This window comes from Silurus aristotelis (genome assembly GCF_946808225.1).
Source record: "Silurus aristotelis genome assembly, chromosome: 28".
NCBI classification, from domain to species: Eukaryota; Metazoa; Chordata; class Actinopteri; order Siluriformes; family Siluridae; genus Silurus; species Silurus aristotelis.
In genome coordinates, this window is record NC_139601.1 from 16,210,372 (window position 1) to 16,234,450 (window position 24,079).

The 24,079-nt window shown below is 42.2% G+C and overlaps 1 protein-coding gene and 1 long non-coding RNA gene across 15 annotated transcripts in view; one reads left to right on the top strand and one right to left on the bottom strand.

The window, feature by feature from the left end:
• The window catches only part of epb41l2 (erythrocyte membrane protein band 4.1 like 2), a 36,173-nt gene extending 22,514 nt beyond the window's left edge, over window positions 1–13,659 (top strand). For 2 of the 14 annotated variants that reach the window (XM_083534420.1, XM_083534414.1), the window contains exons 12-24: window positions 1–91; window positions 942–1,018; window positions 3,190–3,264; window positions 3,582–3,617; window positions 4,238–4,297; window positions 6,372–6,533; window positions 9,291–9,344; window positions 9,626–10,201; window positions 11,511–11,639; window positions 11,808–11,906; window positions 12,004–12,084; window positions 12,405–12,511; window positions 13,065–13,659. The exon at window positions 1–91 is cut by the window's left edge and continues 82 nt beyond it. In XM_083534420.1, the coding sequence (XP_083390546.1) occupies window positions 1–91; window positions 942–1,018; window positions 3,190–3,264; window positions 3,582–3,617; window positions 4,238–4,297; window positions 6,372–6,533; window positions 9,291–9,344; window positions 9,626–10,201; window positions 11,511–11,639; window positions 11,808–11,906; window positions 12,004–12,084; window positions 12,405–12,509 (1,545 nt within the window). In that variant the 3' untranslated portion in view covers window positions 12,510–12,511; window positions 13,065–13,659. The remainder of the gene's footprint in view (window positions 92–941; window positions 1,019–3,189; window positions 3,265–3,581; window positions 3,618–4,237; window positions 4,298–6,371; window positions 6,534–9,290; window positions 9,345–9,625; window positions 10,202–11,510; window positions 11,640–11,807; window positions 11,907–12,003; window positions 12,085–12,404; window positions 12,512–13,064) is intronic. The other 12 variants (XM_083534421.1, XM_083534418.1, XM_083534425.1 and 9 more) reach the window with 12 other exon arrangements.
• Window positions 13,660–14,264: 605 nt separating this feature from the next.
• On the bottom strand, window positions 14,265–18,132 carry LOC310722226. Its single transcript, XR_014532310.1, has 2 exons — window positions 17,928–18,132; window positions 14,265–14,753 (listed from the first exon to the last, which is right to left on the bottom strand). It is a non-coding gene; the product is annotated as an uncharacterized lncRNA (long non-coding RNA).
• Window positions 18,133–24,079: the final 5,947 nt, after the last annotated feature.

Genomic DNA, 24,079 nt, shown 5'->3' on the forward strand with positions numbered 1-24,079 from the left:
CAGACCCGTCAGGCCAGCTCTCTGATTGACCGGCCCGCTCCACACTTCATCCGCACGGCCAGCAAACGCAGCTCACGCAGTGTTGACACCGGTAACACACACACACACACACACACACACACACACACGAGTCAAACCGAGTAAACACAGACACAGAGGAAATAAGAAGGACGTGTGTTTCCTGTCTTCAGGATGATGGACAGAGTGTAGAAGGGAATCGAGTGGAATTTTTATCCATCTGTTTTTCTCACTGCTGAACACACACACACACACACACACACACACACTCTCTCTCTCTGCTGCATTTGGCTGTCACGTGATTGCTCATCTATGTCACAGCTCCGATCCAGAACGCTGACCTCGTTCTTTCTTTAGCATCTCTACAGCCGTTCTGTGTGTGTGTGTGTGTGTGTGTGTGTGTGTGTGTGTGTGTGTGTGTGTGTGTGTGTGTGTGTGTGTGTGTGTGTGTGTGTCACAGCGGAGCAGCGCCACTTGCTGGCCTCTCACAGTAACACACCACACGCTTGGCTCAACATGGTGCAGCACATCTGGATTAACGTGGAGTGCAATGCACAGCTGGATAAACACCTTGAACACCACACATCCGGGTTAACACCCTGAACCTTTCCGGATGTGTTGTGTGGACAGCGTTTATTCAGATGTATGTTGTAGACAGCTTTTATCCAAATACAGTATGTGGTGTGGACAACACTTATCTAGACGTGAGTTGTGGACAGCGCTTATCCAGATGTGCATTGTGCTCCAGATTTTTGGTGTGTTACATCTGGATATATGCCACACATGGGAATAAACCTTCATGGAGACACATAGCACCGTCCATGCTGCACATCTGGATGTACGTCATTCACATGAATGAGTGATTAACCGTAGCGCCAATGATCAGGGTGATGATTTGGCGACCTTTGACCTATCTTTCGCAGCTCCAATGATTGATGGTTGCCACGCCCCTGGTGAAAATGGCCGTGACCCTGCGCTGGACCTCTTCTCCGATTCCAAGGTGAGGAAGCTTCACTCCATGCTCTTCAACCTCTGTATCTTCTTCCACAGGTTCTAAGGGACATTATATTTTTTTTTCCTTATAGCGTTTGTTGTAAACGTCTGATCAAATATCACCCCTGGTTCCTCGTCCGCTCAGTCTCACTTTCCCATCATGCTCTCACTGTTTGTCGTCCCCGTCTCAGACGTGACATCAAGGTCCTCACGTCTCCGCCCGATTAGGATTTCCGTTAACGTTACGAGATCCCACCAGCCTTCCTGCTTTCACCCCGTCCCAGCCAAGCCAGTTGTTTTCCTGCTTTCTTTCTTTCTTCCTTCCTTTCTTTCTATCTCTTTCTCTCTCACCCATTTGCTCTAAGACCCGTGATCACATCCAACATGATTTAGGCCAGGAATAAGAGAAAGATGAACGGATAAAGAAGGAATACCCAAGAAAGGAAGAAAAGATTGAGAAAGGGATGCAAAAAAGAAAGAAATAAGGGAAAGGACAGAAGTAGGGGACAGGAAGCAAGCAAGCAGCAATTGGAGAGAAAAAGAAACAAAAAATAGAAGGAACAGAAAAAAAGAAGAACAGATAAAGGGTGGGAGGAGGGAACGCTTAGCGGGAAGAAATAGAAAAAGAAAGGAAATGAAGGAAGGAACATCTGTCGTGGACTTCGGAATGCGAATGGTATTGGTTGTAGTTGTAAACTACACACACACTCCTTATAATTTCCTTCCCACTTTTGCAATCCTTGTCCTTACGGTGACCTTTTGACCTCCAAAGTTTCATTAACTAACTCTGTTTCTCTCCTCTCCTCCCCGTACCGCCGTTTTCTTTTCATCATTCCCATTTTTTCCCTTCACCCAGTCGCTCTTCATGTTCCCCTTCTTTCCGTCCTCCTCATCCTTGTCATCCATCCCTCTCACCCTTGACACCATCTCTGAGCGCGAGGTCCTGTCCGACGTCTGGGAGGACGAGCCGGAGTTTGATCGTGACCCGGACCTCGAACCCGATCTTGATCTCGAACTCCCCACGGAACCCGAATCCCAGTCCCTTGATCCCACCCCCTGTGCCGAAGAGGGCATGCTTGCTTTTGCCCCACCCACTTCTGGTGTCCCCACCGAGCACCATCCGCGTCCAGGCTCCTCCCTTGTGTCCTTGTTTAAGGGGGCACACTTGCTGGACGAGGACGGCTCCATTGCACTGCCGTGTCCCTCCTTAGTCCTCATTTTTGCCGTCTTTCTCTCAGCCTGCCACTCGGTGGCCCTCTCGCTTGCCCTTGCGCTGCCTCTTGCAGTGTCACTTTGTTACCTAGAGCCTAAAGCTTGCTTCTGCTTCTGGGCCGCCGAGATCGGCGCGAACGCCACGTCGTCCCCAGAGAAGACGTGCGACCCGGCTGCCTAAACCGACCCTCAACCCCCTTTTTTTCCATCCGTCCACAACCTCATTGCTTCCTCATGCTATGCACTGTGGTAGATTGCTCAAAATAGCACTCGTCCCTCCTCCTTTTCCCCCTTGTCCTCTTCCTCCTGCTTGAAAAATTTCCCAGCATTCTTTCGAGTGTCTATTTATAGCCCCTGCCCCGCCAACCTCGTCGACCCCATTAGCAAGCGTATATCTCGAGTTCCTCTGACAGTGGACGTCTTTTAATAGACTCGTTCTCTCACAAGGTCCTCGTTAGTCAGCTTCGTCAGGACGCGCATGCCTCGAATCGGTTTCCAAGCACCGGCCATCGCTCCTGTTCTTCAAAAGAGAATAAACATTTTACAAGTAGCAGTTTTTGACGTCACTTCAAACTTTTGAGGGGTGGAGTTCTAACAAGCTAACAAGAGTCTTCGCACTTAGCTACATGGTGAAGTTTTGTTTGTAGTTTTATGAGGTCCCCCAAGGTAGACTTTGCCATGTTATCGACACCGGACGTCAAATCTTCACGACCGATTCGACGCGTAACCGTCACCATGGCGATTTTCTTTTCGCTACACATTTTCAGCACGTTGTCTACACGCCTGTCGCTTCTGTGCTGTCGGACCCACACGCAGAAAAGTCTGCGTTACATTTCCCCCTCGCCCCGGCCCTTTAACACCGACTAGCCAGTCCTGTTTTTTTTTTATGGAAAAGGCCTTCCCATCATCCATTTCACCTTTTTCTTTTCCTTCTAATCGAAATCGTCCATCATTTCCACCAATCAGTTTCCACAGGTGAGAGAAGGGGCGGAGCCTGCGGAGGCCACCGACGCAGAAGTCGCTGCCGGATCCGTAGCCGAGGTCTGCTGTTCTATCTATCTATCTCTCTATCTATCTCTCTCTCTCTCTCTCTCGCTATCTCTCTATCTCTCTATTTCCCTCTTTCATTTTCTTTCTCTCTCTTGCACACTTTCTCTCCGGATATTCTTTTTCTCTTGCTCTCTTTCTCACCCCTGTTCTTTTTCTTTCTTACACTCGATTTCTCTCTCTTTCTCTTGCTCTTTTAGTCTCTCTCTCGCTCTCTCTCTCTCTAACTCTCTCTACCTACAGTGTAAGTATGACTCGATACTGAAATGAGACATTAACAGTTTGTTTCCTTCCTCTTCTCGTGCTCTCAGTCTGGACCACAAGGAGCCGAATCTTCTCAAACTCAGGTTCATTTCCTCCCAGTGCTGATTTCAAACTCTCCATCCAGTTCACTTTCTCCTTGTGTGTGTGTGGGGCTCTGTTTCCGCTGCCGCTTCTGGTTCTTGTGTCTTGATGTGTTTTTGTGATTTGCTTGTGGATGCCGGTGATGATGACGATGGTGTGCGAACTTCTCCAAACCGTCACTGACACGAACCACAGATATTACAGTTCATTCCAGACGTGTGTGTGTGTGTGTGTGTGTGTGTATATATATATATATATATATATATATGTACATAAACACTGTATGGCCAAAAGTTTGTGGACACCCGACCCTAACGTTCTGGAGATTTTAATTTTACATCCCTGGATCTAAAGTCTCCAACATTCAGGAGACGGTTTGGAGAAGAACCACATCAGGCCAGAAGGGTCGGGTGTCCCAATACTTTTGGCTACACCGTGTACGGGTGTACACGTAGTAAATAGTAAACAGGAGAACTGGAACACACACACACACAAGGCGGTTTGGACAGGTTTTTGAAGGTCCTTCACTCACTCCTGCTTTCTTTCTTTTTTTTTTCCACGCCATTTTTTTGATGCATCCTGTTTTGGTGTTTTTTTTTTTGTTTTGTTTTTGCCTCTGCAGAGCAAGCTGAGAGTGCAGGGAGAGAATATTTATGTCAGACATAGCAATCTAATGCTGGAGGTTTGTATCTCGGATCAGACGCAGAGAATTGATTCCTTTGTTTGTTTGTTTCTTTATTTATTTTTTTCTTCCTAAAACTCGTTTATGTACACGAGAGAAAAAAACTTTTCCAGACTCGAGTTTGTGTGCGCTCTCTCTCTATCTTTCTCTCTCTCTCTCTCTCTCTCTCTCTCTCTCTCTCTCTCCTGAGCTGCCCTTCACTCTCATTGTGTGTGTGTGTGTGTGTGTGTGTGTGTGTGTGTGTGTGTGTGTGTGTGCATGTGGTGTGTGATTTTAATATATATATCTTTTAAAAACACTAAAAAACACTTATCTCCAATTTGATTGTGTGTGTGTGTGTGTGTGTACTAATGTTAATAACCGACTCGAGTCGATCCCGAGTGAAATACACACAGAAAACCATTCTCAAATTATTTATTTTTTGCCTATTTCTATAATTTATTTTTATTATTTGTTTGTTTTGATTTGTTTGTGAATATAAAATATTATTTTTTTATTAATTAAATTTATATATTTGTTGTGAACATGAAATAATTGTTTATTATTTATTCATTATTATTATTATTATTATTATTATTATTATTTAATTATTTGTTTATTTATGATGAAAGTTTATTATTGTTTAATTTTTGTTTTTTATTGATTATTTTTTTTTATTTGGAAAAAGAGAGGAGGAATGGAATGTGATGAATAATAATAAAAAATAAATAAGTAATATAAAATAATAAAAAAATGATAATAATAATATAAAAAAATAAATAATTTTAAAAAAAGATAAGGTGAAGATTAAAATAAAAAATATGGAAAAGTAAAAGGATGAAAATATGAAGGGATAAAAAAAAACGTGAACATGATAAATAAAATCGGAAGGAAAATACGCAAACAAAAGACGAGTTAAAAGAAAAGTGAGGGAAAAGAGCAGAGCTTTAGATTTGGTGGAAAAGTAAAATATATATATATTACACTAGCTGAAAGTACCTGTGCTTCGCTACGGAAGGCAGAACGCTAAGCAATATGGCAATAAGCAGTAAAGCACTGAGCAGGACTGGATGATCAGAGATCAGAACGTAACGTCAACAAATAACGTACTACCCCTTTGTAGTAGCGATACAGGGCAAACTACTTTGAAAATCATTTTTATTGTGCCTCTAACATCTAATAAGAAACAATGTACTAAGTTTCATTAGGATCCGTAATGTTATTTCGAAGAATGTACAAATCGCGTTTTTCGCGAGTTAGCCGCGATCCAGGGCGAATTTTTCAAAACCCTTTCTTAGTGAGCACCTAAGACCCAAGAGGAAGGTATGTTCCAAATTTCATTGCAATCCGTTCAGTGGTTTTTGAAATTTTGTGATGAGTGAGTGAGTCAGTCAGTGGTATTTCAGCTTTATATATATATATATATATATATATATATATATAGATATATAGATATATAGATAGATATATAGATATATAGATATAGATAAAGTAAAAGGGGAAAACAATTGAGAAACTTTAAGGAATTTAAAAATGAGGGGTGGGCACTCGTATGATGTGCAGTATTAAGTGGATGTGGCGTGTAGAAACAGTGGATTAGAACATGACATTTACCTGCACAGGTTCTGTGTGTGTTTTCACTTGTAAGGATTCCTGTAACATGCATGTGGTAGTTTGGGGACGGGGGGTTTGGGGTAACTGTGGTGGTTGGCACCACAGTGGGATTAAACCTGTAAAGCCTCGGCTCACTGCTACACACACAGAAAGGGGTGTGGCTTAAGTTCAATTCGATCAGCCAATCCGGAAATATTTGTATTTAGACTTTACAATAAAAATGTTTTGAGAACGTTTAGCATGAAATATACGATATTAGCATCGATTGTTCCCCAAGCGCGAGCGCTTTTTAGCCGATCATGTCGTCTAGTTGCAGTCGCAGCGCTACAGGAACAGCAGATCAGAAAAAGATATATTTAAGAAATCTGTTTGTTTCTGGTGTTCCAGCAGTGAGGCTTGGTATACACACTGTTCCATGACTGTGTCTTCTCACACTAACGGTGTGGATGTTCATTCCCCCCACCGGTCGCCGTGGCAATAGGATCTGGATAAGACTCAGGAGGATGTTTTGAGGCATCAGGCTAGCATTAGCGAGCTAAAGCGCAGTTTTATGGAGGCGGCTCCCGAGCCCCGGCCCAGTCAGTGGGAAAAGCGTCTGACGGGCAGCCCAGTCGCCGCCAGTGTGCCTCTGCCTGTCGCTGGGGTACGTCTGCTTCTGCACCGGGATTCGCCGGGTGATTTGACACGCCTGCATGCAGCACCCTCTCTACTGTCTTTGTCGTCGTTTTCTGAGGGGCAGTCTGGCTTGTTTATTTTGTCCCTCCGTTTCCTGAGATGTTTCTTTCTTCATCAAATGTCACAATCATAACCTTCCAAGAGTAAAACCGTGCAAGGCCCACTTTAACCTGGAGTCACCCCTGAGAGGTCTCTTAAACAATCCTGACTGCCTCATGATCACTTCCTGTACACCCAAAGCCAGTCTTCCCTGTTATCTCCGCGGTGGATGGTTTTGTGACCCTGACAAATAGAAACTTTAAGCATGGACAACGGGGACTTTTTTGAAGATTTTTTTTATGTCTAGATTGTGTAGTTCACCGACCATTTCCCTAACACTCCCCCCACTTTAACATACCTTCATATTTGACCTTAGGGGGCAGCTGTGTCACAATTTGCATTCGTCCCTCAACCCAAGAAACCCTGACCGAACAACACCCCCCGCAGGTGTGTCCAAAATTTCTTGTTCAAAGCAGTCATTATCCTCCCAGTAGTTGTTATTTCCGACATACTTTAAAAGGTATTGTCAGCCCAAAGGTTATTAGGGGAGCTACCACCTCCTAATGAGTTGCTGATTGGATGGTCAAGGGTTCAAGCTCGGTATGGCCAAGCTGCCACTCCTGGGGCCCTTGAATAAGTCTGTTAATCCTCTGTGCTACAGGGGTGCTGTATCATGGCTTGCGCTCTGACCCCGGCTTCCCCAGGGATATGCAAAGAAAGAATTTGACTGTGGTGTAAAATACCCCAGTCCCCGTCTCGCCAACAGTCACTAACAACAGTGTCCACCTTCAAAAGTCACCATGGTTTTAACACTCAACATAAAAAACAAAATTATCCCTGTTCTTTCAGCAGTCACCCTAATCAGTCTTAGTTCGAAGTCACCCCCCCAATAGCCAACCCCACAATCTCTGCCCCTCAACAGTGTCCATCCTCTAAACAGTCAGCCCTCAATGGTCACCCTCCTGCATTTGTCTTTCTTGTAGTCACCTTTACAGTCATTCCCTTTAAAAGTTATTTTCCTGCAGTGGTCCATGCGAAAAGTCTCTAGTTGTCGCCCCAGTGACTTTTCTTTCGAGCTCAGTCTGAGCTGGGCTCAGCATAAAGGACTGTTTTCTGTGTTCTGCACCTGACAATCAGCATTCTATTTGAATTTCCCAGTATCCTGTGCAAGACTTATAACGAATGGCTTTCTTTTATTCCGCTTGATGTGCTCGATCTTTTCACTGTTTTCCACATTGCATTATGATGATTATTATTATTTACTGCTTTATTATCGGGTTGCTTTCTGGGCGCCAATCGCTCCCTGTGTTTGCAATGTTGCATGTTTTCTTTCTGGGACGGAGTCTCTGTGTGCACTTCCTTTTACCTGGTTGTCCTTTCTGATCTCTTCTTTTGAGGGTCACCTGACCCTCACTTGGTTCTCCGGGTTTGTGATCTGGTCTCTGGGAATTCTATAGGTTTAAAAGTTGCTTCATGGAATAGATTTTTTTTCTCACAGTCGCAGGAAATGACCTCCAACTGTTTCCTAATACACCTTAAGACTAACTGGTGGGCGGGGCTGTGCAAAGCAGGTTGGGCTAATCGTGCGTAAGCAAGTGCAATAAGTGCGAAACTTGCTAAAAAAGTTTTGAGCTGTTGTGACTATTCTTGGTGTGTTTGGTTGCTCAAAGAGGGCTGTCATCAAGCGTTTAACATTGTGCATTATTGTTTCCTGAGATTCCATTGGCTGTGCTGCTAAACAGATATGAATAACCGGAACATTCGTATCATTTCTACCGTTGTCCATCCCGGGGAGGAAGGGGTGGTGGTAATAAATAAACTATTACCAACGCGACTATGAAACCAGCCGTATGTCCGAAAATCTCTTTTAGTCATTTACTTGGGAATTTCAACGAACCCTTTGTAACCTAGACCCGGGTGAAGTGCTGTATCAGGACAGCTACTCCTCCTCGTCTACTTCAGGAATAGTACGGGGAAAGAGGTTTTATCCCAGAGGTCTAGGTTTGACTGGACACTCCTTCCAAGGAAACATTGTTTTTTTTTTGGACAAACGACGATTGGACGCATGCTCGGGTCCACGACTATTTATTTGAAATGTCCTTTTTCTCTTCCCTTCTCTCTCTGTGTTCTGTTATAGATAGAGAGGGACACTCTATCCCTGTCCTCTCTTGTTCCTCCTGTCTAACTGTGTTTGTGTGTAGAGTTTAGAAGAGGAGCTCACCTCTTTGTTTTTACGTAAAGTCTGTTTCTCTGACTCCCGAAGCGCCACTGTCTCCCCAGCAGAGGGTGCCATCGCTGCATGTTCTGAGGGGCTCTCTGCTTTCTGACACTAAACTTCGTCCTCGTCCGTCCTTTTTCTCTCTCTCCCCATTACTCTGCTCATCGTGTCAATCATGTATTTTTTGTAAGTTTGTGTCCAGATTTGGTCTCAATTCACGTATGAACCAGGAGTCAAAACAAGGCTTTTATTCTTGGACCAAGTGTCCTTTTTCTTTACCGCCAGTTTAAAGGATCATTACCTTTGCTGTGCCTTTCGCACCTCTTGTGAGATCAGACTGGACGAAAACTTTCAACGCTTTGAAGCTAATCTGCGCTAAATCTTACCTTTAAAAAATGTAATAAAAACCTGCTATGTGTGACATTCTTTGAGTGACGGTTGCCCATGGTTACCGTTTCTGTTCCACAGATGAACCCGGCCCACCTCGAGAGCGCCCTGTCCGACAGCGCTGACATCAGCAAGGTGGCGTCCGAAAGCAACTTAACACCAAGCTAACACACACCTCACCTCAGACCTAACACACACTGCTTCATCCATCCATCCATTTATTTATCTATATTTCTAGTCCTATATATGTTGATCCATGTTTTATGTTCTTCCTTTTTTTTTTTTTTCTGTGTGATTTGGTTGTTTTTGTCCATTTTGGTCATTGTCTCTGTTTTTTTCTTTCTCTTCATCCCTTCTCTCTGTCCGTCATCTTTTTTTCCCCTCGTTTGTTTATTTCTTTTTGTCGTCTGCTATAGAACGAACAGAATTCAGGGCTTAACGGTCAGCCCGAGGTCATCGAAGTTGTCGAGGAGATCATTGTTTTCGAGGAGGTCAAAGCGAACAAGCCCAAAAGCCCCGACCCCGAGGGGCAATCGACGGAGGTAATTGCAGTTTCTGAGAAAGCAAAGCAAGAGGAAGCGGCGCCAGAGAACAGCGGCGCGTCGGAGAGCGAGAGCGAGGAGGAGGCGGAGTATCACGCTCAGCTTCCGGCTTCCCCTGACTCCACTCATCTGTTTAAAGAGGAGCCTGAAAATAAAAAGGAGCAACAGGTGGAGCCTAAACAAGAAGCCATGCCCACAGAGGCGGAGCCACAGCCAGTCAGCGAGTGCATCGTGGAGGAGGAGGAGGAGGAGTTTCCACCGCCGAATGAGCCTGAAGTGTCCGTTGATGAAGTTTTGGTGACGCCTAACGAAACACCTAACGGTCACTCCGATGGCCCGGAAGCGCCCAGCGCTCCGGCTGAGGACCAGGAGGAGGAGCCTCGCGTCGTCAACGGAGACTCGTCTCACACGGAAACGGAGCGCGTCCCACAGGTGATCTGTTGCTCGGAGGTAATTGGCTGAAAACCTGCAAAAATAAATTGACTGCACCATATTCCTCCTGTCTTTCACCATTCCTTCATTCCTGCTGCCTTTCCTCTCCACCGGAGAACACGTCTATCTCCTTCTCTCATTTTTTTTATTCCCCCTGCGCTCACAAAATGGCCGCCTTGTTCGTTTCTGACTATAGCGGTACGCCACGCCACGACGCGTCCGGCAGAAAATCGTTCTTCATTCATCTTTCATCGATTTGTTTTCGGTTTCAGATCATTTTACTTTTGATTATATGTGCTCAAAACACACAAACACACACACACACACACACACACACACACACACACACACACAGCAAGCCATTTACGTCCTGTGTGTCGTCACTGCGTGGTGCTATCAGTTCTCAAGGATGTTAAGGCCTCCATCTAAACAAATACAAAATCCGCAGAGGAACTTCCTAAAAGACAGAAAGTTTCCTGAGTGAGAACTTCATTTTATCTGTGTGTTTCTTAGTCATTTATGATCAAGCTCCGCCCCCTAATTTATAAGTTGCAGCAAAAAAAGTTTCCCATGGTGGGAGTGTACCTTCTGTTGTCCACAGGGTACGTTCCTGCCGCGGAGTCCTTTTCCAGGAACTTTTTTAAAGCTGAGGGCTTTCGGGGTGGTACAGGGGGCGGAGCATTCTCTAGCGGCTCCTGCCAATTGGTTAGACTCAAAACTAAACACATGTCCAGCTCTTTAAAACACTTTCACACAAGTGGACTTGCCATTCAGGATATTTACAGAACCTACCGTAACCCTCAGGCTAATGGGAGACAAGAGGGGGTGGGCTTTATTTAAATGAATAGAAATCTCCGCCTCCACACTCGCACAATGACGAAAGCCAGAACGTCCTTGTAAATGCAACCGTAGTTTGGCCTGGTTGCCTTTGCTGTGTGATTAGACTGCATGTTGTGTGTGTGTGTGTGTGTGTGTAAGAGTGTGTGTGCTACTAGTTTCCAGTGACGACCGGTCTGAATGACTCATCCACCGTCCCACTCATCCACCAAACACACACTGCTTTACCTGCAGAATTGTCTGTGTGTCTGTGTGTCTGTTTGTCTGTGTGTCTGTGTGTCTGTGTGTGTGTGTGTCTGTGTGTCTGTGTGTTTTAGTAGCTGATCAGCATGCGGTCCATGCTCGCTTTGTTCACTTGGGTTCCTGCTTGAGTTCCTTCAGACCTTCAGAGCTTTTCTTCTTCCAGTAATTTTAAAGCAGATCTGGGGTGTGTGTGTGTGTGTGTGCCCTTCAATTTCCCTAACCCACCCCCCCCCCCCTTGACCTGTAGCCCCCGGTGGTGAAAACGGAAATGGTGACCATCTCGGACACCTTTGCGGCTCAGAAGACTGAGATCACCACCAAAGAGGTTCCTATCGTCCACACTGAAACCAAAACCATCACGTATGAAGCTGCACAGGTAACAAACACACAAACACACACACACATACAGAGCATCTGGGTTCATAATACATGGCTGGACCAGAATTTGTGATAGGCTCACCCACTTTTTTCTGCATTCTGATTGGCTGAGTGATCACTTTTGCTGCGTGCGTGTGTGTGTGTGTGTGTGTGTGTGTGAGGGCAGTTGGACGGTGCTGGAGACGGAGAATCCGGTGTTCTCATGACTGCCCAGACCATCACCTCGGAGTCTTTGTGTACAACCACAACTACACACATCACTAAGGTAAAGGGTACAGACACACACACACAAACACACACACACACACACACACACACACACACGCTGGACGTCTGGTGTTTAATGTCTCTGTGACGGACAGACGCTGAAGGGCGGACTCTCGGAAACGCGGATTGAGAAGCGCATTGTCATCACTGGCGACTCGGACATCGATCATGATCAGGTGACTACACACACACACACACACTCTCAGTAATGATGCACAGTGGTAGTGGGGGGATAAAAGAAAGCATTGATTTAAAACCGCCAACTTTTCCTTGTGATATGGTACGGATTTGATTCCGACCTCCGGGTCGACAAACACCTCTGTTAGAACCCAAACCTTATACAGAACCAGAACAGAACATACAGGGGGGGAGGGGGGAGTTATCCACTAAATGTAACTATAAATGGATAAAAAGCGACACATTGAATGTTATTCCTCTTACACCATATATCAGCTTTACTACACCGTCTATTACCGTGTGTGTGTGTGTGTGTCAGGCCTTAGCACAGGCCATTAAGGAAGCCAAAGAGCAGCACCCGGACATGTCTGTGACCCGCGTGGTGGTGCACAAGGAGACCGAGCTGGCCGAGGACGACGAGTAAAGGTGTGTGTGTGTGTGTGAGGGGTTTCCATGGCAACTAGACTTTATCCAGAGCTTCTTTATGTACAGAGCGTCCTGAATGGTAGCGCTGAGACACGCCCCCTGAAACACCAAGAGACGTCAAACTCAGAGTGGGACAGGGACAGAGTGAGAGACAGAGAGAGAGAGAGAGAGAGAGAGAGAGAGAGATGAGGATTAAGAAAGAGAGAGACAGAGTGGAATAAGGTCAGAGAGAGAGAGAGTGTAAGATGAGGACAGAGAGAGAGAAAGCGCGAGAGAGAGACAGAGTGAGATGAGGATAGAGTAAAAGAATAAGGTAACGTGAGAGAAGGACTTTGGTTTTATTCGCTGTCTCTCTTTTTTCTCTTCGTCTCTCGGAATCCATTTGTCCATCTGTTTTTGTCTTACTCTTTGTATTTATACATCTGTTTTTGTCTCACTCTTTGTATTTATACACGTGTCTCAATCTGTCGCTCCTGGTCTCTTACTTTTGCTCTTTTTCTGCATCTGTCGCTCCTGGACTCACATTTTCTCTCTCGCTCTCTCTCTCTCTCAGACCCGACCCCCAGCGTTTTATCTCTCCCCCCCCTGCGTTCTCCGAGCGAGTGATGGTGTCAGAGAGGGCGAAAGCAGGGACGACACAGACGCTTCATTTCTCATCGTCTCCGAAAAGAAAAGAAAAGAAAAGAAAAAATCCAGCAGAACCACTTCAGCTAACATTTTCTAGTGTTTACGATTTTTATTTTTACGTTTTTTTCCTCTTTAAAATGTCTGATGTTAAACTGCAGATCGGATTTTAAACATTCCAACAGGTTGCTTTTACAGCTGCACTGCGCCGAATACATTTCTCTATAATCTCTCTCTCTTTCTATAAAACTCTAAATACTATGTAGGATCTTGGACCATGTTTTTTTTTTTTTTTTTTTTTAAAGTGGGCGGGGCTTTTTTTTTAAAGAGAGAATTGGGCGGGGATTTCCTAGGACCTCCTCAATCTCATTTAAGGGACCAGTGTGAGTCGCTTCACTCGCACATCAGTGCCAATCCTTCCTCTATGCAGACACACCCTCACACGTTCCACCACAGGGAGGCGCACTTCGTCTACCTCTATTACTATTAGTAAAAAAAAAACGCTAAATAACAAAAAAATAAAACGGATACAAAACATGACCAAAAAAGAGATTTTTCCGGAAACTCTGGGCAGCTCGGCTCCTTCCACTTTTTCTCCGCAGGTTCTATTCTTCCGAAAAAACTAACAGTTTCTACGGATTTCACCCCCCCTCCCCCCTTTTGTAAACATTTTTTGACACTTTTTTTTTTTCCCTTTTTGGTTCATTTTTCATGAATGTTTTACAGCAGAATAAAAAAACGACTACATTCTCTCTCTCTCTATCTGTCTATCCTTCAGTCTCATTCATTCTCTCTCTCTCTCTCTCTCTCTCTCTCTCTCTCTCTCTCTCTCTCTCTCTCTCTCTCTTTCTCCCTCTTTTGCTATACATCACATAGTTTTTTCTCTCTCTCATATACACCCCCCCCCCCATGTCCATACACACCCCATGTATAATCGCGGTACTCGTTCATTTTCTCCTCGTCTTTTTATCGATTTGTTTGTTACGCTGTTTCACTCGTCCCCCGTCTCTCTCTCTCTCTCTCTCTCTCTCTCTCTCAACAATCTTTAAATAAATGTTTATTCTCTAATCATCGCCTGACTCGCTTTTTTTTCTCACACACACACACACACACACACACACACACAATAATTTACACCAGGTTTAAACTTTATTTAAATACATAACATTGTCTGTACTTCTTATCCATTTCTAGCTACGTTTACTCATACCCTCGCAGCTCCTTTTGACACTGGAGACTCCTTCCTTTGATGGGTTACTATAGAAACGAGGACAATATGATCATGTGACTGGGGGAAAAAAAAAAAACACCTCCTGACCAATCAGGATCCAGGAATGGGCAGCACTGTGGCTTGAAGGAGTACATTACTGAGCTGAGTCGTGTGTGTGTGTGTGTGTGAAAGAGTCACTCCCAGAACTCAGTGTTTTTCTCAAAGAGGTCCTCGGGTTGTGTCCTACTTTCCGAGAAGCTCCTGTTCCTGTGAATCCCCAGCTGTGTGTGCGTGCGTGTGTGTGTGTGTGTGTGTGTTAGCTCTCATGTTTGTATTTGTGTTGCTGATCGGAGTAGAGCTGACGTGCTGTCACCCGTGGGTCCTGGACCTCCAGCAACTCGAGCTCCACTGAGACAAAGAGAGGACGAGGAGAATGTTTACTGAGACATAAACACTTTCTTTCTCTCTCACACACACACACACACATATGCACAATGTAGTTCCTTAAAGCTTCTTTAGGCCACACGTCACTTTCCTTTCAGCAAAGTGTTTTCATTATTAACTGTCCAATCAGAAGCTCAAATCTCGGGTCTGGAGCGTGATAGAATAATAATAAGTACACTACTGTGTTAGTTTGGACCTCCTTAATGTTTGAGGTGACTACGGTGTAAATCTGAGAACGATAATTCTTTTACCCTGAAATAAGGGCCTTTGTATTTTTTGGGGTGAAAGTCAACGTTCTCAGATTTACATAAAATTCACCCCAAACATTAGCAAGGTCCAGACAAACACAGGAGTGTTCTTACTATCCTTCCATCATACTCCAGAGCTGAGATACAGTACACTATATTATATTATAGCATAGTATCTGAGAAAACATTGAAGCTCAGATCTAAAATCTGGAATTTGATTCAACAAAAGTAAGTGCTCTGTTTTGTTAGTTTTGACCTCCTTAATGCTCTGGAAGAATTTGGTGTAAATCTGAGAACACTTTTTTTCACCCTTACTGTATTTTAGGGTTAAAAATGGATGTTCTCAGATTTACAACAATTTCACCCTGAGCGGTACGGCGGTCCAACCTAACACAGGAGTGCACTTACTATCATTCTATCACACTCCAGAGCTGAGATGTGAGCTTCTCATTTCCAGACAATTACACTGCGTATAAAATACAGATTAAAATGTCGTTCTACTCAAGCAGATTACGAGTTGTGACAGAAGTATGACTATTGTATCTTTTCTACTGTAATAAAGTCTATTGTATCCATTCGGTCCACTATATTACACTATACACTATACTGTAACTGTTCTACTGTACTATAGCATACTGCACTGTCTTTTACTACACTACCCGATAGATATCTGATCAACTAGAACTATTTAATATAGTCTAATACAGAATACTATTACTATTTTATACTGTTTGTATTTATTGTACTCTACTTTTACATTATTATTAGTATCAAACATTTCTGTACTATACTGCAGTATATGACTTCTACTACTACTGTATCTAAGCTCAGATCTCAGCTCTGGAGTGTGATAGAAGGATATTAATTGCATTTCTGTGTTAGTTTGGACCTCCCTAACATTTAGGATCAATTTAGTAGAAATCTGAGATAGTATATTTTTTTACCCTGGAATACAGCCTAGGTATTTTTGGGGGTGAAAAAGTCAACGTTCTCAGATTTACATAAAATTCACCCCAAACGTTAGCGAGGTCAAGAATAACACAGGAGTGCTCTTACTATCCTTCTATCACACTCCAGAGCTAAGATACCGTACACTATATTATAGTATAGTGGTGTACACTTATAGTAGAATTTACAACAGTAATATAATAATAAACAGTAACATTGTTGTGTATTATAAGGTCAGTAAATTGTAGAGGTTTAGTTTATAAAAATTGGATCATATATAATAATAACTTATAGTTCAGTGTTCTACAGTATAGTACGATAGTAGATAGTGGAGTTAATTCCAACACAAACACACACACAGAATTAACAGCAGATTGTGGAAGGATGAAACATCCACACCAAAGTACTATAGCATACTGTACTGTCTTTTACAACACTACGTGATAAACATCTGATCAACTAGAACTATTTAATATAGTCTAATACAGAATACTGTTACTATTTTATATTGTTTGTATTTATTGTACTATGCAGCTTTTTTAAAGTATTATTAGTATCATACAATTTTTTTACTATACTGCTTAACACTACTACAACATCTGCTACTGTCTCTCAGCTCTGGACTTTGATAGAATGTGGAGTAAAAGCACTACTGTGTTACTTTGGACCTACTTTGGAAGTAGATGCCGAGTGTTTAAAGGCCCTGGCATGGAGAAGCTGATGCTGGATCTATGATGATCACAAATTGTTCTGTATTGTTGAAAGATTTATGACCAAACTTTTGATGTCACCCATATGAGGATGGGTTCCCCTTTGAGTCTGGTTCCTCTCAAGGTTTCTTCCTCATATCATCTAAGGGAGTTTTTCCTTGCCACTGTCGCCACGGCTGCTCATCAGGGACAAACGCACACCATTCACCTTCACTGTTGTTTTCTGTAAAGCTGCTTTGAGACAATGTCTGTTGTGAAAAGCGCAATACAAATAAACTTGACTTGACTTGACTTGACTACTTAATGTGTGGAATGAATTTGGTGTAAATCGGAGAATGTGAGTTTATTTGCCCCTTGTTTTGCTTTTTTGTGTGGTTTTTTTTTGGTTTTTGGGGGGTGAAAAACATCATTCTCAGATTTACATAAAATTTCAAAGAAGTGTTAAGGACTTTTAATATGTTTATTCGATCACACTCCAGAGCTGAGATACTGTACACTAAATTATAGCATAGCATATTAAAGTACTTTACAAGTATAGTACAATATATACACATGGAACAGGAATAGAAAACAGGAATAGAAGTGTGTATTATAGTATAATGATCAAAATCTGAGAATTTAGAGTAATGGAATGTAGACAGTACAGTATTTATAAAAAAAAAACATATATACAATATATCTACAGTACAGACCAAAAGTTTGGACACACCTGCTCATTCAAAGAGTTTTCTTTATTTTCATGACTATGAAAATTGTAGATTCACACTGAAGGCATCAAAACTATGAATTAACACGTGGAATTATATATGGAATTATATACATAACAAAAAAGTGAACTGAAAATATGTCATATTGTAGGTTCTTCAAAGTAGGCATCAAGAGAATGCCAAGAGTGTGCAAAGCAGTAATCTAAGCAAAAGGTGGCTACTTTGAAGAACCTACAATATGACATATTTTCAGTTGTTTCACACTTTTTTGTTATGTATATAATTCCATATATAATTCCACATGTGTTCATTCATAGTTTTGATGCCTTCAGTGTGACTCTACAATTTTAATAGTCATGAAAATAATTGTAAAAATTATAATTATATATAATAGTATAATTTACTTAAAATTAGTGTAGTATAGTAGAGTTTAGTATAGTGTAATATACACACACACACACACTCCCAAAATGCTGGAAAATACAAATGACCCTTTTTTAAATGAAGAAGCAAATGTTTTGGCACCTCGGTGTAGGCTCAGGTTCAGGTACAGCGTGACCAGCAGCAGCAGAAGACTAACAGGTACAAAAACTCCAACACACAGGAACCAGCCAGGAACATGGCTCAGAAACACCACCAGTGACATGACTCTCTCTCTCTCTCTTTCACACACACACACACACACATATACACAAACTGAGTGAGTGATTAACCAAATCTACTAAATCCACTCGAGTCATCAAAGGGTGCTCAAAGTCCAACACACACACACACACACACACGTAATAAATATTTCTGTGAGTGAATGTGTGTGTGTGTGTGTGTGTGTGTGTGTGTGTGTGTGTGTGTGTGTGTGTGTGTGTGTGTGTGTGTGTGTGTGTGTGTGTGTGTGTGTGTGTGTGTGTGTGTTTGAATGTACACGTGAGTGTTATGTGTTGGGGTTTGTGTGTGTGTGTGTGTGTGTGTGTGTGTGTGTGTGTGTGTGTGTGTGTGTGTGTGTGTAAAAATGTGTAAAAAATGTTCACGGTAAATAAATAAAATTGATGTGTGTTGGTGCCTGAACAAAAATAAATAATTCAATAATTCTGTTTTAAAAACTTTTTTTTTTTTCACAAAATGTGAAATATTTTAAATATGTATCAGTTTCTTGCTGTCTTCTTTTTTTGAGTTATTTGGAATGAACTCCTGAACAACTCAAATATCAAATAACAAAACCATCCATTCTGGCAATGAATGAATGGATGGATGGTTAATGGCAGGATGACTCATTGGATAGATGGATAGATGGATGGATGGACGGCAGCAGGTTAATGGCAGGTTGAATAAATGGATGGATGCATAAATGGATGGATGGATAGCAGCAGGTTAATGGCAGATTAAAGTAAAATAGTAAAATACATTGGATGAATGGATGGATGGATGGCTGGATGGACATATGGATAGAGATTGATGGCTGGATGGATGAATGGATGAATGGATGGATGGACAGATGGAAAGATGGAAGGCTGGATTAATGGATGGATGGATGGATGACAGCAGGTTAATGGCAGGATAAATCATTGGATGGTTGGATGAATGGATGGATGGATGGAAGCAGGTTAAAGGCAGGATGAATAGCTGGATGAATGGATGGATAGATGGATGAATAGATGGATGGATGTAAGCAGGTTAAAGGCAGGATGAATCATTCTATGATTGGATGGTTGGATGGATTTACGAGTAGATGCAAAGCTAATTAACAGATACATAAATAGACAGATTGATGGCTGAATAGAAAGATGATTAGACAGATGGATAAAGGAATGGCAGCAGTTTGAAGGTGTGAGATGAACAGATGAGGAACAGAGGGAGTTCAGAGTGAAGGATCTGCAGTGATTTATTTTCCTGGGAACTGAACAAACTCTCATTTTACTACTTCTTTCGCACCTAAAGTTAGAAAATCCTCTGGTCAATAATCTCGGGTTACTTAGCAACCAATACTGTATACGGAGTGTGTGTGTGTGTGTGTGTGTGTGTGTGTGTGTGTGTGTGTGTGTGTGTGTGTGTGTGTGTGTGTGTGTGTGTGTGTGTGAGAGACTGAGTCACTCTTTTAAATGAATCTTTAATCTGCAAAATTAAACCCAACTCCAATCTGTTACATTAAATCTGTGAGTGAAAGAGAGGAGGAGGAAGAGGAGGAAGAGGGAGATGAGGAAGAGGAGGAGGAAGATGAGGGAGAGAAGAAGGAAGAAGAGGATAAAGGAAGGGGAGGGTAAAAAAACAAAGAAGGGGTGAAAGAGAAAAAAAAAAGAATGAGTGGGGTGGAAAAGCAAATATGAAAAAATCTAAAACAATGAGAGAAATAGGGGGAAAGAGAAAGAAAGGAATGAGAAAGAGGGAGGAAGAGAGAGAAAGAAAGGGAGTGAAAGATGAAGAAACAGATGGAAAAAGTGTTCAAATGAATATATTGAGATTATACAAACGATTTAATGAGCTCTCTCTATCTTTATCGGAAGAGAGGAATGATGGAGAGACCAAGGACCAAGCTTTAGAGAACAACTAGAAACAGAAGAAATGAGATGGAGAGAGAGAGAGAGAGAGAGAGAGAGAGAGAGAGAGAGAGAGAGAGAGAGAGAGAGAGAGAGAGAGAAAGAATGGGATGAAGATCATCAGAACAGAAGTGTGCATGAAGGGAAAATCAGTCTATCATCGCTAAACTTCTGTGTGTGTGTGTGTGTGTGTGTGTGTGTGTGTGTGTGTGTGTGTGTGTGTGTGTGTGTGTGTGAATGAGTGTGTGTGTGTATACAGGAAGTGTGTTCGATTCTTAATGGTCTTTATCAGACATGCCTGTTTCCCTAAGGAGCTCATTACTCTCTCTCTCTCTCTCTCTCTCTCTCTCTCTCATTCAACTTGTTTTCCACTAGTGTTTGAGCGCTTGCTCTTTCTCTCCTCTCTTCTTTCTCTCTCTTTAGCGAACACACACTCATTTGTCCACACTCTAAAAGACAATATTATGATGGGATTAGGGCTTTACTCAGACGGGATTAGTTTTTCTCTTTTCTTTTCTATTACACACACACACACACACACACACACACACACACACACACACACACACACAAGCCACACCTCCTTCCCAGGTATAATTAATAAGCCACACCATTTCTTTTCCTCTTTTTTTGTTCTCTCTCTCTCTCTCTCTCTCTCTCTCTCTCTCTCTCTCTCTCTCTCTCTCTCTGCAGTAAGTTGTGATACAGTACATACAGTGTTGTTTGATGTGCCGTGTCTCAGCGTGGTCATGTGATCAGGACAGAATGAGGTTCTACTGTTGTCCAGATGTGACAGATGTTGATATAAAGAGCTGATTGGGAATTTGACCAATGAGTAGAGAAATAAGAGCTCTATAGGTGCTAATCGGTCTTCAGGGCAGTTACATACAATAAACACACACACACACACACACACACACACACACACACACACACATATATATATCGACTCCCACATTACTTCCCCATGGAAACTTGTTTCCTCTGTGTTGACATGGCAACAGCTGCCGTGTATAAAAATGTTGCGTATAGAATGCGCACGCGTGTGTGTGTGTGTGTGTGTGTGTGTGTGTGTGTGTGTGTGTGTGTGTGTGTGTGTGTGTGTGAGAGAAATGAAATATTAATCGTAGCTGCACTACATCATGTTTATACACCGTGTGTGTAATTATAGACCGGAGCTCTGAAAGAAAAAAAAAAAAAAAAACAATCCGGTTGTGTTGTAGTGAAACAATATATACAATAAAATAAAATACAATAATTAAATTAATTAAATAATTAAATCAAATCAAATAAGATAATTGAAATAAGATGACATCAAATAATCATATAAAATAAAATAAGTAAAATAAAATAGGTACCGTTTGTTTCCTGAAAGAACAAGTTCAAGTTCCTATTTTCGCTTACGTTACAGCAGCGCCAATCACAAGTTCCCTCACCTGCCTCTCTGTATTCTCTCTCATACATTCGTTTGTGACATTTCTTGCCTTCTTAATGAGCTTTAGGGCATCAGTTGTCTCATGCAGAGGAAAGTGTGAGTACAGAGTCAATAGCGCTTTTAATGCTACAAATCGGGCAAAAAAAACAACACTCAGTTAAGAAAAGAGTCCATCATTACTTTAAGAAATGAAACATGATGATGAAAGAAGCTCTCATAAGGTCTGTCCCAGGAAAGGAATACTGAGCGCTACCTCTGCTGCAGAGAATAAAATCCTTAAGAATTCCCAACGTCAGAAACTGTCGATTTACATACATGCTTCTTGAAGAAGCTGTTCAGAAGAGATTGTATGATTCAGTCCTTCATGGTCAAAGAAACTATTACTTCAGAAGAACAACAAGCAGAAGAGACCTGCTTTGGCCATAAAACACAAGGAATGGACACTGGGTGGAAAAGATTCCTTTGTTTTGATGGGACTAAATTTCAGATTTTTGGTTGTGCCTTTGTTAGATGTACAGAAGGTTCCTGAATGTTTGGTTCCCACTGTGAAGCATGGACATGGAGGTGTGATGGTATGGAAGTGCAGGTATGGCTACCAGAGCAGTCTGAGACCAACCGTTATTTGTTTTCTAACAGGACAACGACCACGAACAAACCTTTAGGTTCTGTAAGAGCTTTTCCTTCAAAAAGGAGAGTAATTGAGTGCTGCATCAGAAGACCCGGCCTCTACAACCACCTGATCTAAATCCAGCTCAGATGGTTTGGGAGCAGTTGGACCAAAGAGCGAAGGAAAAGCAGCCAACATGCACTTAACACCTCTGGTAGCTAAAAATTGGCTTTCAGTTGCAGATTTTTATAAAAGATAAATAATAAAAAAAAAAGATTTAAAAAAAGTGGTATTGCACATTTTATTTTAATAAGAAAATAAATCAATAAAAAGTTTTATTGCACAGAAAAAAAAAGACAAAAATATGAAATAAAAAGTGGTACTGCACATTATATATTGTATTTTATTTTATTTGGCCAATATGGAGAGCATTTGAGGTAATACTTCTGATTCATATCTTATATATTATATTATTAGTCCTGCAAAAAGTCCTCCATATTAAAAAAAAAAAAAGAAATGATTGAAAACAATTAGAGGTAGAACTGATGCAGTGACTGTGAAAAGCAAATACACAGTCCTGATGGAACATTTTTTGTCTCCACCAGAAGAACTTGTGTAAGGCGGAGAACAGGAGAGAAGATGCGATCAGACTCCCTCACCCCCAGACCCACACATGGAGGTGGACGCCAAATGGTTTGAGGTTGTTTTAGAGCAGGGAAGGTTCTGGAAAGTGAAAGGAATCCTGAACCAACATGGCTCCCATTCCATACTTTAACGTGCGACATGAAATTCCGTCTGGACTGCGGCTCATTGGAACCGACTTCACTGTACAAAAATCCTACTGAACTGCTCTGGAACTAGTGAAGAATATCTCTGGAAAGTTTTCCAAGAGGCACGGCAAAGTATTTCAGCTAAGCGTTTGGAGAAATGAACTGACAGATGCCCAGAGCTGATCCCGATTGTCCGATTGATGCTCTAAAACGATACAAAAATCCTTCCCGTTTCCGATAAACAGATTTGAGATTGTGGTATTATGTTCTGGAGTGAACCACTACCAGCAGTTCATTAGCGCGCGAGTTCGGCTCGAGATGTGATGAGATTCCGCATGAGTATTAAAAAAAGGCACGGTGATTAACCAAAAAATCGTCAGCAGCAGCAGCAGATGAGCTCACAGTGGTGTTCAGCCCCAGCATGGAGAAGAAAGTGGAGTGAATTTAGAGGGGGTGATGGTGCAATTAGGCTAATGAGCTCCTTTTATCACGGTCAACACAGAAACCTAATTCAAGTCAGTCCGAACAATCAAACTTTTTAATCTACTGCTAACAAATTGCCTGGCAAAGCGTTTTATACACACACACACACACACACACACACACACACACACACACATATATATATATATATATATATATATATATATAAAATCCCTCCTCCAAATCCACCATTTCATCCCTCCTCCAATCAACCTCTCCATTCCTCCTCCAAAAGTTCACCAGTAAATCCCTCTTCCAATTCACCATTTCACCCCTTCTTCAAATCCACCACTTAATCCCTCCTCTAATCAACCACTCCATTCCTCCTTAAATCCACCACTTCATCCCTCGTTCGATTTACCACTTCATCCCTCTTCCAGTCCACTATTTCATCCCTTCTCGAATCCACCACTTTATCCCTCCTTCAATCAACCACTTCATTCCTCCTCCAAAAGTCCACCACTAGATCTCTCTTCCAGTTCACCACTTCATCCCTTCTTCAAACCCACCACTTTATCCCTCCTTCAATCCACCACTTCCTCCCTCTTCCAGTCCACTATTTCATCCCTTCTTGAATCCTCCACTTCATTACTCCTCCAAATCACCAATCCACCACTTCATCCCTTATCCAATTCATCACTTCATTCCTCTACCAATCAATCACTTCATCCAGTTCAATCTCTAGTCTGTGGACCTTAAACTAAAATGTGATTGAATGTCACGTTTTATGATGCAAAAACAGAAGCTACGTGTTCACTTTGAATCATTTCCCAAAATCAATCATACAAAGAAGAAAAAACAGTGCTATAGATTAGAGCACAATTCAGTCTGAACAAAGGTAATTACAGAGCACT